Source organism: Marmota monax, unplaced genomic scaffold (assembly GCF_021218885.2).
Source record: "Marmota monax isolate L192 unplaced genomic scaffold, Marmota_monax_Labrador192_F-V1.1 WCK01_AAM20220418_F8-fsc00171, whole genome shotgun sequence".
NCBI classification, from domain to species: Eukaryota; Metazoa; Chordata; class Mammalia; order Rodentia; family Sciuridae; genus Marmota; species Marmota monax.
In genome coordinates this window covers 1603716-1621607 of record NW_026694658.1, presented here as the reverse complement: position 1 = coordinate 1621607, position 17892 = coordinate 1603716, and the positions used below count along the sequence as shown (strand labels likewise).

The following is a 17892-nucleotide window of genomic DNA, read 5'->3' as shown; positions in this document are numbered from 1 at the left end:
AGGTCTTGCTAAATTACTTAGGGCCTCATTAAATTGCTAAGGCTAGCTTTAAACTTGTCCTCCTGCCTCAGCCTCCCAAGCCACTGATTACAGATATGCACCACCCATGCCGGACTCCCTCGTAACTCTTAATTGACAAGTTAGGAAGCCTATTACTAGAACAGGCCAACTGCAAGACTTCAGAACACCCTAACAATGATACTGTCCTCCAAAATAGTAAACTAAAAACATTCTCGCATTCCTTTAAATCACAAAGACTGGTGCCAATAGTAAAACATGAAAACAGCAGTGGTGGTGATCCTGTATATTCCATTCTATAGTTTGACCATTAAAAACTCTGGGACTTTTTTTGGAAAATAACTGGATTATTATAAATAAGGGGTGATTACAAAAGAAACTGTTATTTCTGGTTTTCTTTACTAAAACAAATAAATATAGCCTTTTTTAATCTGTTATGGATATACCATATATATTCGTGGAGGTACCCGGGATTATGATCTTCATGATACCTAGTTCTTCAACTTTCTTGTTTTATTTTTTTTCCCAATATTTCAAAGAACTTTCTTTTCCTGAACCAATATTGAGTAAACCACCAACAAGATATCCCAAATATTTATAGTACCTAATTCCTAACAAACAAGGGGATTCTCCTTCATAATCAACCATTGTCTTAAACCATTTTCTATTATTATAACAGAATATCTAAGACTAGGTAATTTATAAAGAATAGACATTTATTTTGACTTCTGAAGGCTACAAAGTCTCAGATTAGGTGGCCACATCCTGTGAGCTAGGTGGGGCATTTACTCCCTCAATTCATGGCAGAAAGTGGAAGGACAAGTACAGGTAGAGGGAAGAAAGAGAACAGGGGCAAAACTCCGGCCATAGCTAACTCATTCTCTAGAGAAAAGCATTAATGAATTTCTGAGGGCTTCATCCCCATGACCTTCTACTAGGCCCCACTCCCCAACACTGCCAAATTAAGGAATTAAATTTCCAACATATGAATTTGGGGGACACTCTCAAACCATAACCACCATCAAAATCAGGAAGTTAACACTGACATCACATCACCATCTAGTCAGTAGACCTCATTTAAATTTCATCAATTATCCTAATAATGTGCTTTATATGTAACAAAAGATAAAACCCATAATCTCTTGTTATTTTCCTTATTATGTCTCGTATATCCGGAATAATTCCCCATGTTCCCTTGGTGCTTTTAAGGAATCTAACTAGGCCAGCCAATTCATGAATGTCTTTCAACTTGGGTTTGTTTTATATATCTTCACATTTGTTTTCAGGTTATTAAGCACTAGAAATATCACAAAAGTATTATTATTAACTATAATCTTATTAGAGGCAGTATAAAATTTCCACTTGTTTCATTAAAACTACTGCTATTTTTAATTACTTAAGATGAGGTCTACCAGGTTTCTCCACTATAATCTTTTTTTAAATATCTTTATTTATGTTTATTTATTTTTGTGTGGTGCTGAGGATCAAACTCAGCACTTCTTATGTGCTAGGCACAGTGCTTTACCACTGAGCCACAACCCCAGCTCTGATCTTTTTCTTTTTTAATAAAGTATTCTGGGGTGGGATAAACTGAGACACTGTAAATATCCTTTGATTAGGCTGAATGGTATTTCTCAACTCTAAGTGAAAAGATATATCCACCCAAAAACCTATGAATGTGACCTTATTTGGAAAAAAGGCCTTTGCAGATGTAAACAGGTTAAGAATGTTTAAAAAGCTCATCCTGGATTAGAGTAGGCAAGCACTAATTCCAAAGACAAGTGTCCTTAGAGAAGAACAAAAGACAGAAAAAGGCAATAAAAAGATGGAAGTCGAGATTAAGTGATCTATCTAGGAGCCAAGAAATCCCAAGAATTGTCCAACCCTGATGACACCTTGATTTTCAACTTTTAGCCTCCAGAACCATGAAAGAGTGAATTCTTGTTCTTTCATGTCATCCAATCTTTTGGAATTTGTGACAGTACCCCTAGGAAATATAATTCTTTCCCTCAAATTTTATCCACTAGTTTTAACATTATATTTTTTTGGCTGAACAAATAACTATAATGGTTACCAAATGTGATTTTCTAGTTTTACCATTCTTTCTTATTAGTAGTCATTCTACTGATGAAAAAAAAAAAAAGCTTTATATCAGCTTCATTTAATAGGCAAAACTGCAGACAACCCAAATGTTCATCACAAGGTGAACAGATAAAGTGTAGTATGCAGCAATAAAACGGAATGAAATAATGATTTCTACAATAAAGTGATCTCAAAATAATTATGCTAAGTCAAAGAAGGAAGATAAAAAAAATCCTGTAAGATTCCATATATTACAATCCTAGAAAGCTCCCAGTAACTTGATAAGCTGAAGCAGAAGGATCCCAAGTTCAAAGCCGGCCTCAGCAACTTAGCAAGGACCTAAGCAACTCAGTGAGCTGTCTCTAAATAAAATACAAAAAAAAAAGAAAAAAGAGCTGGTGGTGTGGTTAAGTGCCCCTGGGTTCAATATCCAGTACCAAAAAAAAAAAAAAAAAATGGCAAAATAATCTACAGAGCAGTGGTTACCTATGAATGTAAGCTGTGGAACATGGGGAGTACAGTCATCCCTTGGTATCTGAGGAGGAATGGTTCCAGAATCCCCCAAAAATCCCCAAAAATCTCTACAAATGCTCTAGGCACTTATATAAAGTACCATATAACCTATGCACATCCTCCCATATCTTTTATCTAGACTACCTACAACACTTAGCACAATGTAAATACCATGTAAATAGTATTTATACTGTATTGTTTAGGGAATAATGACAAAAAAATCTGTACATGTTGAGTGCACATGCATTTTTTTCCCCAAATATTTCTGATCCATGCTTGGCTAAATCTGAGGATATAGAACCTGTGGATATGGAGAGTCAACTGTGATTATAAACAGGCAAGAGAAAACTTTTGGTAGTGAAAGATATTTATTATATTATCATGTTGGTATGGCAGGCACATGTGCGCACACACACACACACACTCTTACATGTGTCAAAACTACCAAATTGGGGGGCTAGGGTTGTGGCTCAGTGGTAGAGTGATTACCTAGCATGCTTACCTAGCATGTGTGAGGCACTGGGTTTGATCCCCTGGCACCACATAAAAATTTAAAAATTAAATAAATAAAATAAAGATATTGTGTCCATCTACAACCAAAAAATAAAATAAAAAACCTACCAAATGGTATGCTTTAAAATGTAACATGTATTGTATGTACGATATATCTCAATAAAGCTTTCTTTCTTAAATATTAAGTAGTCACATGCAGCCAGTGGGTACTATATTGAATAGCACACACATAAATAGATGACAAAAAACAAAAATGATTAACTTTTTTTTTCTTGTGGATCTAGGGTTTGAACCCAGGGCCTTACACATGCTAGGCAAGCATCCGACCACTGAACTATAGACCCAGCTCTTTTTTTTTAATTTCATTTTGAGGCAGGTTCTCCCTAAGTTACCCAGGCTGCTCTCCAGTAACCCTTTTATCTGAGTCTCCATACTTGCTGGGATTACAGGTATGTGCCAGCACTCCCAGATAAAATAAGAGGACTTAATTGTGAAAAGCAATGCTACATATCTTTTAGAAGAGAACACAAAAATATCTTTTGTAACTTTGAAGTACAGAAAAAAGTTGGGCATGGTGGAACATGCCTGGGATCCCAGTTACTCAAGAGGCTGAGGCAGGAAGATCACAAGTTCAAGACAAGTCAGGGCAATTTAGGAAAACCCCATTTCAAAATATAACTTGATAAGCTGAAAAAATAAAGACCTGGATAAGTAGCTCAATGATAGAATGTTTGCCTAGCATACTTAAGGCTTCATTCCCAGTGTCAAAATTTTTTTCTGTAAAATAAAAAATATAGAAAATTTTCTTCAATAGAACTCAAAAGAAGCATGAAATTTGAAGGAAATGATTAACAAAACTATATTAAATGTAAAATCTTTTATTGATTAATAAACATAAAATTGACTAAAATTCTAATTTGCAACCTCTGTAACTAAGAATTAGTACCTGAAATACATAAAGAACTTCCTCTGAAATAAAGAACTTCTTCAAATCAGACAGAAAACAATTCAAATATTAACATGAACAGAAAGATTTAAAGGTGTCTCATAAAAAGAAAACACAGACAGGTGCAGTGGCATACACCTACAATCCCAAAGGCTCAGATGGTTTAGTCAGGAGGACTGCAAGTTTGAAGCAGGCTCAGAAACTTAGTAAGGCCCTGAGCAACTCAGCAAGACCCTGTCTCTAAACAAAATATAGATAGATAGATAGGGAGGTAGGTAGGTAGATAGATAGATAGGTAGGTAGGTAGGTAGATAGAGAGGGCTGAGGATGTGGCTCAGTGGTTAAGCGCCCCTGGGTTCAATCCCCAGCACACACACACACAAAAAAGTCCTACTTATATAAGCAAAGGTGCTTAATCTCAATTAGTGATCAGGACAATGAAAATTAAGACCACAATGAGGGGCTGGGGATGTGGCTCAAGCGGTAGCGCGCTCGCCTGGCGTGCGTGCGGCCCGGGTTCGATCCTCAGCTCCACATACAAACAAAGATGTTGTGTCCGCCGAAAACTAAGAAATAAATAAATATTTAAAAATTCAAAAAAAAAATATTAAAAAAAGACCACAATGAGATACAATTTCATATCCAGCAGAATGAAATAATATGTAGTCTGACAACTTCAATTATTCACAAGAAGGTGGAAGAACTATATACTGTCCTATACGTCTCAGGAGTAAACTGGTGCAAAAACTTTGAAAGGCAATTTGGCAATAGCTAGTAAGTTCAAGATGTGCACACTCCATGATGCAACAATTGTTCTGAACAGAGTCAGCAAATCTTTTCTCTAAGGGACAGAGAAATGTTTTTGGCTTTGTAAAATATATGGTCTCCATAAAAACTACTCAATTCCACTGCTATATCATGAAAGTGGTTACAGATATGTTTTTCATTATAAATGGTTGGAAAACTAAATATTCATTGAGGATACAAAGAACTAGGCGTGGTACCATGCACCTGTAGTCTCAGCACTTGAGTCTCGGGAAGCTCAGGCAGGAGGATCTCATGAGTCCAGGAGCTCCAGAACAGTGTAAGCAAGGAAGCAAGACCTCTTTTCAAAAAAAGAGGAGGGAATACAATAAATGAGCACCATATTTGTGTGTATACTATCCATAGATGAAAACAAACTGAGCTACATGTATCAACAAGAAGGAATCACAAACTATACTGAACCAAAAAAGCAAGACAGACAAGAATACATATAGTAAGGTGTCATTTAAGTTATAAAAAATATGCAAAAGGTACTATATATTCTTTAGATATGCAGTGACACAATAACATTATGAAGAAATGAGGATGATAAACACTGAATTTGAGGCAGCAGTTGCATCTCATGGGGAGTGGAAGGATGAGATACAATGCACTCAGGTAACATTTTTGTGTGTGCATGTGTGCACATGTTGGGGGTGGGGAGGGGGAATACTGAGTATAGAACCCAAGGGTACTTTACCAATGATTTACATCCCTCCCCCTTTTCATTTTTTTATTTTGAGACAGGGTCTCACTAAATTGCTTAGGGCCTCACTTAAGTTGTTGAGGCTGGCCTTAAAAATGTGATCCTCCTACCTCAGCCTCTTGAGTAGCTGGGATTACAGGTGTGCACCATCATGCCTCACTTTCTTTTGGCTCTCTTGATAAGACTATCATACACAGCTATAAGTTGCACTATGTTCACCATCCTCTTTAAACCATCAAGAAAGGGGGCTAAACAAATTTTTTAAAAAAGGCTAAAAAAACCATTATTTTAGGGGCTGTGGATTTAGCTCAGTGATAGAGCACTAGCCTAGCTTGACAGAGGCCCTTGGTCTGACTCCCAGCACCAGGGCAAAAGAATTAAAGATGAATAAGGCAATTATCTTTGTCCCTAAGAACCTCAAGATTTAGCTAAGGGGCAGACACTATAGCATATCGGCATTTCACAGCAGTCTGTGATTTTTACAGTGATTCTTTAAGGCCAAAACTATTTTTGTAGTTTTGGATTTTTTTTTTTTTTCTGGCAGTATTGGGGATTGAACCCAGTAGTACTTTGCCATTGAGTTACATCCCCAGACCTTTATATTTTTTATTTTAAGATAGGCTCTCGGGCTGAAGTTGTAGCTCAGTGGTAGTGCACTTGCCTAGCACATGTCAGGCATTGGTTTCAATCCTTAGCACCACATAAAAATAAATAAATAAAATAAGGGTATTGTGTCCATCTACAACTAAAAATATTTTTTTTAAAAAAATAGGATCTTACTAAATTGCCAGGGCTGGCCTGGAATCCTCTTGCCTCAGCCTCTAAAGTCAATGCAATTATAAGCATGCATCACAGAGCCCAGGTTATTTTCATAACAATTTTAAGAGCTCATTCGCCCTGTTCATTGTATAGACATTCGCACTGATGGTACAAAAGCAATGGTTGGTAATACTGCTAGTGCCTTGGCAATTCAGACAGTGGCACCAAAATGAGTTAGTAATCATTTTATTCTTCATAGCTACCCACTTATAGTTAAAAGAAAAAAAAGCAAACCATTTTCACTTAAGAATGTCCCTAATGAAGCTGGGTATGATGGTACAATCCTATAATCCAAGCTACCCAGGAGGCTAAGGGAGGAAGATCACCAAATTTGACACAAGCCTAGGAAACATAAAAAAAAAAAAAAGTCCCTGACACAATTTTCTTTTCTTTTTTAAATACTGGGGATTTTACCACTGAGCAACATCCTAGCCTTTTAATTTTTTATTTTGAGGCAAGGTCTAAATTGCGAGGCGGGCCTTAAACATGCAATCCTCCTGCCTCAGCATCCTGAGTCTCTAGGAGTACAGGAATACACCAATGCACCTGGCTAAAACTTAATTTTATTAAACCTCAACCCATGCAAGGTGCCACAGTACAAGCTTGTAATCCCAGCAACTCTGGAAACTGAGGCAGGCGAATGGCAAGTTGGATGCCAGACTCAGGTATGTAGCAAGACCATGTCTCAAAATATAAAATAAAAAGGGCTGGCGATATAGCTCAGTAGTAAAGCACTTATGGATTCAATCCCCAGAATCATAAAATCAAACCCCCCCCCCCTGAAAAAACTTCAACCCATGAATACATGTCTTTAATATTCAATATGACAAAAAACAGGAGTACAATAATAGGCTTCTGTTAGATAACATGCTGTCTAGAAGAAAAGCATTTGTGATCATGAAATTAACTAACCATGCTTTTTTTTTCTTTTCTTTTAAATGCTGGGGATTAAACCCATGCCCTCCCACATGCCAGGAAAACACTACCACTGAGCAACCCCTAACTATGCCCTAACCATGGACCATCATTTTTACCTGAAAGAATAATGAACTGTATTAATAAGACTTAGTTTTTTGGTGTATGTTTTCTTCAGAACAAACCAAGTGAGCTTTTTGCTTCAATACAAACTGACAGTATCTATTGCCAGTGATAAATTTCTAATTGTTGCTTTAAAAACTCAATTCTGGGGCTGGGATTGTGGCTCAGCGGTAGAGCGCTCGCCTAGCACGGGCTGGACCCAGGTTCAATCCTCAGCACCAAAAAAAATAAATAGATAAAAGGCATTGTGTTGTGTCCATCTACACCTAAAAAATAAGTATTAAAAAAAAAAAACACCTCAATTCTGGAATATACATCTTCACCAGTTAACTGGATACCTTCTCAATAAAGATTTTTCTGAAGAAATCAGTGATATAAACAAATGTGATTTTTTTTCAATTTATTATATAATGAAATGCATCAACATTCAGAAGATATTTCTAACTCAGTGCACCATTATTTTCCAAATGACTAATATAACATGTCACAAAATCACACGTGAGTAAAAGATTCATTCAAAGTGAAAGACCAATAGATCTTAATGTAAGAATATGCAAAGTTCAGTAATGAGATTTCAGATTCCCATTTGACAAACATTACAGAAACAACCACTTTGGCACCAAAAATATCCCTTTACCATCCCACATATGTGTGTGAATTTGCTTTTTTGTTTATATACTTCAATCAAACAGCACAAGAGACTAAGTGCAGAAGCAGATATTAAAGTTCAGCTGTCTTCTATTAGGCTGAAAATTTAAAAAGACTGCAAAATATAAAACAATGCCATTCTTCTCACTAATATTACTTATTTTGAAATAAAGTGATTTTTTCATGAAAAACATTTATATACAGTTTATTATTGTTTTAAAATAGAATTTTTTAAAATTTCTCATCTGGGAAATATTAAATGTAGCCCACAAAAATCTTTTGGGGGTCCTTAATAATTTAAGATTACAGTAGCTGGGGGCAGTGGCACACACCTGTAACACCAGCAACTTGGGAGGCTGAGGCCGGAAAATTCCAAGTACAAGGCCGCCTCAGCAACTTATTGAGGCCCTAAGCAACTTAATGAAACCCTGTCTCAAAATAAAAAGGGCTGAGGATGTGGCTCAGTGGTTAAGCACTCTTTGTTTCAATCCCTGGTACCAAAAGAAAAAGTATAATAAGATGTTGTGAAGGCACATGCCTATAATCCCAGCTATTCCACAGGCTGAAGCAGAAGATTTGCAAGTTCAAGGCCAGCCTTCACAACTTAGCAAAATTCTGTTCCCTATCTCAAAACAAAAAAGAAAAGGCTGGGAACATAACTGGCACTGGGTTCAATACAGAGTACTACCAAAAAAAGAGAGAGAGAGAGAGAGAGGGAGAAAAGAAAATGTGCTGAAAAATTGTGAACTTAAACAATTTTCGGCACTTCCTATGTGAAGAATACACTCAGAATATTCTTTTTTTATTTAAGTCTTAAGGATGGTTTAGCCATGGTACAAGGCATGTGTCTCTAGTACAAGTATAGTGCAAGGCTCCAAACCATTCATCATTGGAAGCTTGATTCAAAAAAGTATGTACATGTTAAAAAAAAAAAAAATACACACATTTAATAGTATGGCCCCTGCTTCCTTAAAAAATGCCTAAGGCGATGGGGGTATAGCTCAGGGGTAGAGCTTGTGTTCACCAGAGGAGAAGCCCTTCGTTCAATCCCCAGCTCTTCCCCCCAGCCCTTTTTACATTTCAAGTAAAAACTAAAAAGGGCTGGAGATCAGGGGCTTGGGATATATAGTTCAGCTGGTAGAGTGCTTGCCCTGCATGCACAGGGCACTGGGTTCAACCCCAGCACCACAAAATAATTAAATAAATATTAAAAAATAAAAATTTAAAAAAAGATTCAAGTCTCCACAAACTACAGAATGTTTATAAAAGGGCAGGGAGGAGGGCTGCAGATCTAGCTCAGTCAGTTCTGGGTTCAATCTCAGTAACAAGAAAAAAAAGTTCAAGGAGCAAAGTTTAAAAGATTTTTTAATTCTTAAAATTCAAACATATGGTAAATTTACATTGCTAAAAGTGTACTGAAAATAAACAGGACTCTAAATAGTTCTTTGTGTGTCAAATCTCCCCCTATTTTGTTTTGTTGCCTTTCTGTCCATCTCTAGTTCCCCTGCAGTCAATGATGATATATTTCTAGAATATACTACCAGTGCTTTCTGCTCTATTGCCCATTAAATAAATAAATCCGTAATGGGAGCCCCTGGGATTGGATGGGAACCTCCTCCAAAAGGCCTAGTGGTTGGTCTTTCAGTCAATCAAATATTTCTTGGCAAAAAGCCAAGCAAATGGAAAACAGACTTTGAAACTAACTAGTCTACAACTCTATAATAATACCTTTCTAAAAATGTTGTTTTACAATTCTGTAACACTCTTTTCTCTTTGCCGAATATAGAGCAACTTTATTATGCTATCATAAACAAAGCTTTAATATTTTTTGTAGTTGTAGATGGACATCATGCCTTTATTTTATTTATTTTTGTATGCAGTGCTAAAGGTCGAACCCAGTGTCTCACACATGGTAGGCAAGTGCTCTGCCACTGAGACACAACCCTAGCCCCACAAAGGTTGTTTTTAATGACAAAAGAGTATCATTTCTTTTCTCTAACAAACTTGCATGCCATTTATTCACAGCAATAGATAAGCAGCTATAATTCTGTGCAATGATATATGCTGTATACAGAAATACAGGTTGCTTTACAAACATTTGAAACTTAGATGAAACTACTACACCGAATTTTTAGAAATTAAGGTCTCTATTTCCATTTGGTATACAGTAACTCCTTAGCTTTGTTACTTTGACAGGTATTACATCGTATAAAAGTGCTTTTAATGAAGAACTGTTGAAAACTATCTGAAAGCACTTAGGTAAGGCACCTACCAAACAAAAAGTCCTAACAAGTTAACGACGCACCCCCAGCAGGGGCCAGTTTAAAAGGTAACAACACGTTCCACTCTTTTTTCTTTTCATGTTTTCCTAAAACATCTTATGATCACAACAGAATTCCTTTCAAGACTTTAAAACTGGGGCTGGGGCTCAGCGGTAGCGCACTTGCCTTGGCATGTATGAAGCCCTGGGTTCGATTCTCAGCACCGCATATAAATAAATAAAATAAAGATCTATCAACAACTAAAAACATTGTTTTCTAAAAAGACTTTAAAACTGCCGGATGATTACATTTCAGTCCTTCTAAATTAGCTTTTACTAATTTTACTCCGAGAGAAATGACACCGCCGATAGGAGGCAACCGAGAGGGATAAGTTCATCAAGAGCAAAATTATGACAGATTGTAAGGAAATGGTACGATTTTTGCCATTTCCCGCTTTCTTAGCCTGACCCACATAGGAACGTCTTTCCGATTTATCTTTTGATCAAAACCTGGCACTGGGTTTCAAACACTTTCTTTGGCCACCATGAAAGCGAATTAGCAAAGGGAGAGGACTGCTTCCCCCTGATCTCTCAGGGGTGGAAATAAAGCGAGAAGCGGTTTCAGGGAGACAGCAATTCTATCTTTGGCAAGGCCACTTTTGTGTGCCCTGACCTCCTCCGTAAAAAGCGCTACAAGCCCAAGCAGAGTCTTGCTTCCCACCACTTTCTCTCTGGGGGCCCACGCGGTGCAGATACTACAAAAGCCCTCAAGTGCCTGAAAAAAAGAGACGGGCGCCAAATAAGCCAGGGAACTTACCCAGTTTCTTCCACATGGCGAGGTGACAGGCAAGGAAGCCTTTGCGGATGGCAGCGCAAACCTTCGCCGGCTCCGACGAGGTGAAACCCTTCTGCTTCTTGATGAAACCCCATAAGTGCTCGCGGGCAAACTGTGCCGCCTCCCGCCCGCCGTGCCCGTCGCACACCGCGAAAAAGGCAACAGAGGAACGGCGGCGGCAGCAGCGGCCGGGCGCTAGTGAGGCCCCGGCGTCCGGGGGAGGGTCGCGAGCGTCTCGGGCTGCCGCCGCTGGGCCTTTCCCCGACACTTCGCTGCCTGGAAGAGCGGCCAGGGACCGCCGCGCAGGCGACGGCTGCGAGAGCGCCCGCCGCGGCGACGGCTTTTCTTCAGCCGTCGGCTCGGGCTCCACCACGATCTGAGTAACGTCCTCCATGTACTTCCTCCCGCCCTGGTCAGAGAAGACGCTCACTCCCAGCGAGTACAGCCCCGCCATGGCCGGCTGGCCGGGATCCCGCCGGTCCCACGCAGCCCGCCGAATCCGGCGGCGGGAGACACACTCGCCGCTCGCCGGCCAACTATTGTTTATCTTCGACGACGCCGAGAGGGAGGAGGGGGCGGTCCCGGAGAGGGGGCGCGCGAAGTCGGGACTTGTCCGCGAGAGCTGGGCCAGAGCGCTGGGGCGAGAGAGTCGACAAGCTGCGCCTGCGCACTGAGCTTCCTCCGCCTGCCCTCGCCCATCATACAAATCAGGCGTTCTACCCGGCTGACGTCACTCGACTCTCTGGGCGCCACCAATCCGGAGTCGAGGGGGGCGAACCCACCATCCGCCCCCAGCCTTCGCTCCTCCTCGCAACGGCCTCTCTGCTCCTCCCGCCTGGAGCTGCGGGCCCGCGCTCTAACTCTCGGCTTCTGTCTCCCCTCGGGCTTTTGCGCCCTGCTGGTTTTCTGCAGTTGCTGAGCGCCTTGGTCTGTCGCCTTTGTCCTCGGTCCTCAGGACCGAGGTTCTAGTTCCTGCCCTTCACGTCCCGCTGCTCGCCTTGCGGGTAAAGCGGAGTAAGCTTGGGCCTCCGTTGAGTGTAGAAAATGGGGGGAAAGGACGGGGGAATATTTGACCTTACGCTTCTCAAAGTGAAACGGCGGGAAACTTTCCTTCGAAGGCCGTTTGTGAACTGGCTGGAAAAAAATGAACTGGTTTGGGGTGGGACGTATCCTGGGAATTGAGGAAGGCAGTCAGTTTAGTGGTTTAAAAAAAAGACTTGGTAAATTTCCACGATTGATTGCGCAATTCTGTTTCACGTAATTAGGTATGTAAAAGATTTATGAGGGCTGGATTTAACCAATTCTTGGACATCTTTTTAGCTTTTGTTAACCTAATACTTTTTCTGACTAGCTCTGGATACAGCTTTTTATTCCTATGGTATCACTTCCAGGTTATCACTTAAAAATAGCTTATAGAAACTTACTCCAGGACCTCCAGTGCCCTAACAATTTGGTTATTTCTCAACTCTCCCCATACGTCAATCCAAGCGCTGAAATCTTTGCCCGAATTTCCACGGAAATTAGTATGTTCTCAATACCAAACGTTTTTGTAGTGAGTCCGTTTCAAGTTCATTTTTTCCACTTGTGGTCACTTAATCACCAACTCTCTTATATGCAATTTCCTGTACAGCCTTTGGGATTTTCAAATTCAATGATACTAAAATGGGGATGGGGAAAAAATACAAACCGTTGGCACAAGAAATGCAAACAGAAGCCAGGCATGATGGTGAACGCCTACCATCCCAGCCACTCAGGAGGCTGAAGCAGGAAGGTTGCAAGTTGGAGGGCCCGTGGGCAATTTAAAGAGACCCTGTCTCAAAAGGCTGGGTATGTAGTTCAGTGGTTAAGCACCCCTGGGTTCAATCCCCAATACAAAAACTAATAATTTTAACACTCAAAGAAAACCTGTAAGTTTTGCTTATTTTTAAATTATAAAAAGATCCTAAGTGAAATACTAACTATTGTAATCCTGCAGCCTCCATACACAAGCCTACAAGAAAAAAGTTTATCTAGCTCTATATTTTATTCAGCTTAAACGTTTTGCCCAACAGATTTACAAAAGGCAATTCTATATGCTTTAAAATCCTTTTCATCCCAGTCACAACTGGTGCCTACAAATCATCCATCATAAATCTGACTCTTATCTCTGTAATACTTTCTACTTATGCTCTTCTACTTTCTGACTATATATACTAATCTTAAAACAAACCATACAGTATATATTTATATTGTATATATACAGTTTATATATATATATATATATACATATACATATGTATACACATATACATATGTATGTATATATATATATATATATATATATATATATATATACACACGCACACATACACATAGACATACACACATACACAAAATTTTTCATCCTCTTCATGGTGACATGGCCTTCCTATCATCAAAGGCAACACTTCCTTTAGTGTTTTTAGATACTTTCTCCTCCCTTCTCTTCAAAAACTTTTACATAAATAATTAACCTTTCTTGCTCCTGCCTTGTCAGTTTTTCATTTCTACTGGGTCATCTCCATTTGTATATAAACATGGTCTGGTCTCTATCTTACATAACCTGACTTTGTACTACCCCCATTTCTCTGTTCCCCTGCAGGGCAAAAGTTGCTAGATTTTGTTTGGGGTTTTTTATTTGGTTTTGTTTTGTTTGTGTGTGTGGTGGTGGTGCTGTTTGGGTTTTGTTCTGTTGTGTTTTATGGTTGTTTTGTTGTTGTTGTCTTGTACTGGACATTGAATCCAAGGGTGCTTAACCACTGTGCCACATCCCCAGCACCATCAGCCCACCTCCCCCCCCCCCCCAGTTGTGGATGGACAGAATGCTTTTATTTTATTTGTTTATTTTTACGTGGTGCTGAGGACCGAACCCAGTGCCTCATGCATGCTAGGGAAGTGCTCTGCCATTGAGCTACAGCCCCAGCCTACCTTTTTTAAAATTTTGAGAAAGGGTCTTGCTAAGTTGTTTAGGCTTGGCTAAATTTCTGAGACTGGCTTTGAACTTGCAATCCTCCGAAATCACTCGGATTACAGGCAGGCACGACCTCGCCTGGCTTTTCTCTATCAAGAGGATATTTACAATTCCTACCTCATGGTTTTTCCTAAACCCATTCCAATTGGGCCACCACCTCCATCAATATCCTAAGATTGTTTTTATGACATAACCAGACCTCTGTTTCCAAAGCTAATGATAAATGTTTCTGTTCTTCTATTCCAGCTAAAGTAGCAAGTGAAAGAATTGCTTACTTCTTGAAACTTAGTAGCCCATCAAACCATTGTTTCCTTCTTGAAACTTTCTTCTCTTGGCTTCTAAGGAGACTATGCTTTCCTGGTTTTCTTCCTGCCTCATTGACTGACCACCCTTTCTCATTTTCCTTTGCTGATTTCTTTCCAGCCAGATCTCAAATTGTTGGAAGTGCCCCCATGCCGCAGTATGGCTGCAGCAAAATAACCGGGGGGTGACGAATAACTTGTGTACATTGATACAGCAGGAGTAGGAGCCGTTTATTGCAGGACAGGAGCAGTATTTATACATTCCACACAGCTTATCTAATTAGCATAAACTAGATACATCAGTCAACCAATAAGGAATCTCCACACTTAATGGCTTGCTGGCTCCATCTCACAAACCACTCCCTCTGGCATTTTGCCAGGCACCATCCAGACTTGTTTACAGACTCTAACATTGAGCCATCCTGACTTGTTTACAGACTCTAACACCCCCAGGACCTTGTTCTGGGCCCCCTTCCTTCACCTATACATTCCATGTAGAACCATGGTTCTAAAGACTATCTGCTGAAGATTCCTCAATTTATGTTCCAAACCTCAGCTTTACCTTGCATCACAGACAACTGCATACTTGATAGTTCCACAGAGATTCTAACATGTACTTCAACTTTAAATAGACAAAACAGGGGTGAGGCTATGGCTCAGCAGTAGCGCACTTGCCTGGAATGTGTGAGACACTGGGTTTGATCCTCAGCACCACATATAAGTAAATAAAAAAATAAAGGTCTATTTACAACTGAAAAAAATATTTTTTAAAAAATCATTAATATATCCAAAACAAACTCTTGATTATTTTTCCCCATATCTCTTCCTTTCTCAATCTTTCTTTCATCCCTAAATCACATCACCATCTACTACATTCGCTTTCTTTTGATTTTGGCAAAAGAAATTCTTTTTCTGCTAGCTACTGTCTTGATTTTTTTTTTTTTTAGTTGTAGGTGGACACAATACCTTTATTTATTTTTATGTGGTCTCAAGGATTGAATTCAGTGCCTTATATGTGCTATGTGAGCACTCTACCACTTAGCTACAATCACAGCCCTATCATGATCTTTTAAAAAGTATAAATCAGGTCAGATAATTCACTTCCCCCGTGACTTTCTATCACATTTAAAATAATATGCAGGTCTGGGTATATGACTCAATGGGAGAGTGCCTACCTAGCATATACAAAGTTTGATCCCCAGCATCCTAAAAAATAAAATAATATCAAACTCCTTGTGAACATCTATATCATCTACTTGGCCCTTAAATGTTTGTCCAGCACCATCTCACAACACTTCCCTGTCCCACTACCCTCTTGACCTTTCTGTTCCTCTCACATTCAAAGCTATTATGAGCCTTAAGGTTTTTTTCCTTATAATGATCTCCTCATCCCCAGAATCATTACAAGAATGGATTCTTCTGGCTATTTAGATCTTTCAGAAATTAGGAGACTTTCCTAACCATCCCATCTAAAGTAACCACTCAATATCTTTCTATCACATAACTTCATTTTAATTCTTTACAGAGAGCTTCCTACTATCTGTGTTTGTTTTTGTTTTTGTTTTGATTTGTTTACAAAAGAACTTAAAATATTTATTAATCCTTACAAGCATGTGAGATACATATTATTTCCACTCTATAAGTGAGAAAATGGAAGGGTTTTTAAAAATTTTTTTATTCTAATTTGTTGTATATGAGAGCAGAATGCATTTCAATTCATAGTACACATATAGAGCATAATTTTTCATGTCTCTGATTATACACAAAGTAGAGTCATATCATTCATGTCTTCATACATGTACTTGGAGTAATGACATCCATTTCATTCCACCATCTTTCCTACCCCTTTACCCTCTCTTATCCCCTCCCTCCTTTTTGCCCTATGTAAATTTGCTCCAATTCTCCAATGCTCCCCCGCCCATTCCATTAGGGATCAGCATCCTCATATCAGAGAAAACATTTAGGATTTGATTTTTTGGGATTTGCTTACTTCACTTAGCATAATATTCTCCAACTCCATCCAGTTACCTGAAAATGTCATGATTTTATTCTCTTTTAATGCTGAGTAATATTCCATTGTGTATATATACCACATTTTCTTTATCCATTCATCTACTGAAGGGCATCTAGATTGGTTCCATAATTTAGCTATTGTGATTTGTGTTTCTATAAACATTGATGTGGCTGCATCACTGTAGTATACTGTAGTCCTTTGGGTATAAAACAAGGAGTGGGACAGCTGGGTCAAATGGTGATTCCATTCCAAGTTTTCCAAGGAATCTCCATACTGCTTTCCACATTGATTGCCTATCTGGTGTTTTTTATTGTCTGTCTTTCCCAATTAGAATATAAGCTCCTTGAGGACAGGGAACTTGCCTTGTTCATTGTGGTACACTCTGAGCCTAGGACAAAAATTATTAATTGATGAATTACTTACCAAGAAATGCATTTTTTTTTTGACTAGGCAAAGAACTTTATTAACTTTTGTTTCAAACTTTATTCCCAGGCTTCTTCAGCTTAATTAGCTGCAAAGAATAAATTGTGCATAAGCAAAAACTGAAAAGAGCTGCAGTGTCCAAGGGGCTTGAGCTTAAAAATATTAGAGATCTAGATTTTATCAGATCCATAAACAAAACAATTTTAAAAAGCAGTCATAATATAAAATAGCAGCTCCCAGTAACTTCTTCAAGTTTCTCTTCTTCAGAAGTTGATCAATTCACTTTGCCTCATTCTTAGAAGCCTCATCAAAATTCTCCACAAGATCTGGAACTTCATCATTATCATCCTCTCCAGTAGCAAGTGGTGCTTTTCCATCCACAGATTGTTTGGGAAGAGCTTCAGCCAGTGTTCTTAAACTAGTCAGACTGTCTGTACCAAGTTGGTTTGAGATGCTGGGTAGCATTTCTGTCAGCTGCTTTGTCTCAGCATGGCCTGAAATGGTGAAAGTGCTTGCTGCCAGAGACGCCTGAACTTTAGGGTTGTTAAAGTGGATCACTGTTCCTTGGTTTGTAAACATATTCATCTCTTCAATACCAGAGATATTGTTTACCCCTAACTTCTTTAAGGAGAACTGAAGTTTTTTATCATCTGCTGTAGCTGTTCTATGAACCACCTTCTTCTTTCTGCGAGCAGTTCCCACCGATGCGCACTTGTGCCTGCAGTTTGGCGAGTTTTTCTGGTTCTTAATAGTTTCTTTCATGTTGTCAGAGCGGAAATGGGGCCAGGCGGGAGACTAGGGTTGGTGCTCAGTGGGGGTCTCAGCCAGACCAGCTGAGATTAGGCGCACACATGCAGGGACGCAAGATGGCAGCTAGAGCTGCATAAAATTGATATGAGAAAAACTATGGAACTTTAATAAAGAAAAAAAAAGTTGAACAAATAGAAAATCATTCCATGTTCCTAGATTTAAAAAATTCAGT

At 39.1% G+C, this 17892-nt stretch overlaps 1 protein-coding gene and 1 pseudogene across 1 annotated transcript in view; both read right to left on the bottom strand.

Moving 5' to 3' along the window:
- Ppm1d (protein phosphatase, Mg2+/Mn2+ dependent 1D) overlaps positions 1 to 11855 on the bottom strand; it is a 45614-nt gene extending 33759 nt beyond the window's left edge. Inside the window, exon 1 of the mRNA XM_046423192.2 lies at positions 11165 to 11855. Coding sequence (XP_046279148.1) covers positions 11165 to 11636 — 472 coding nt within the window. The 5' untranslated portion in view covers positions 11637 to 11855. The remainder of the gene's footprint in view (positions 1 to 11164) is intronic.
- A 5073-nt stretch (positions 11856 to 16928) lies between these two features.
- Positions 16929 to 17672, bottom strand: LOC124078450 (transcription factor BTF3-like; annotated as a pseudogene).
- Positions 17673 to 17892: the final 220 nt, after the last annotated feature.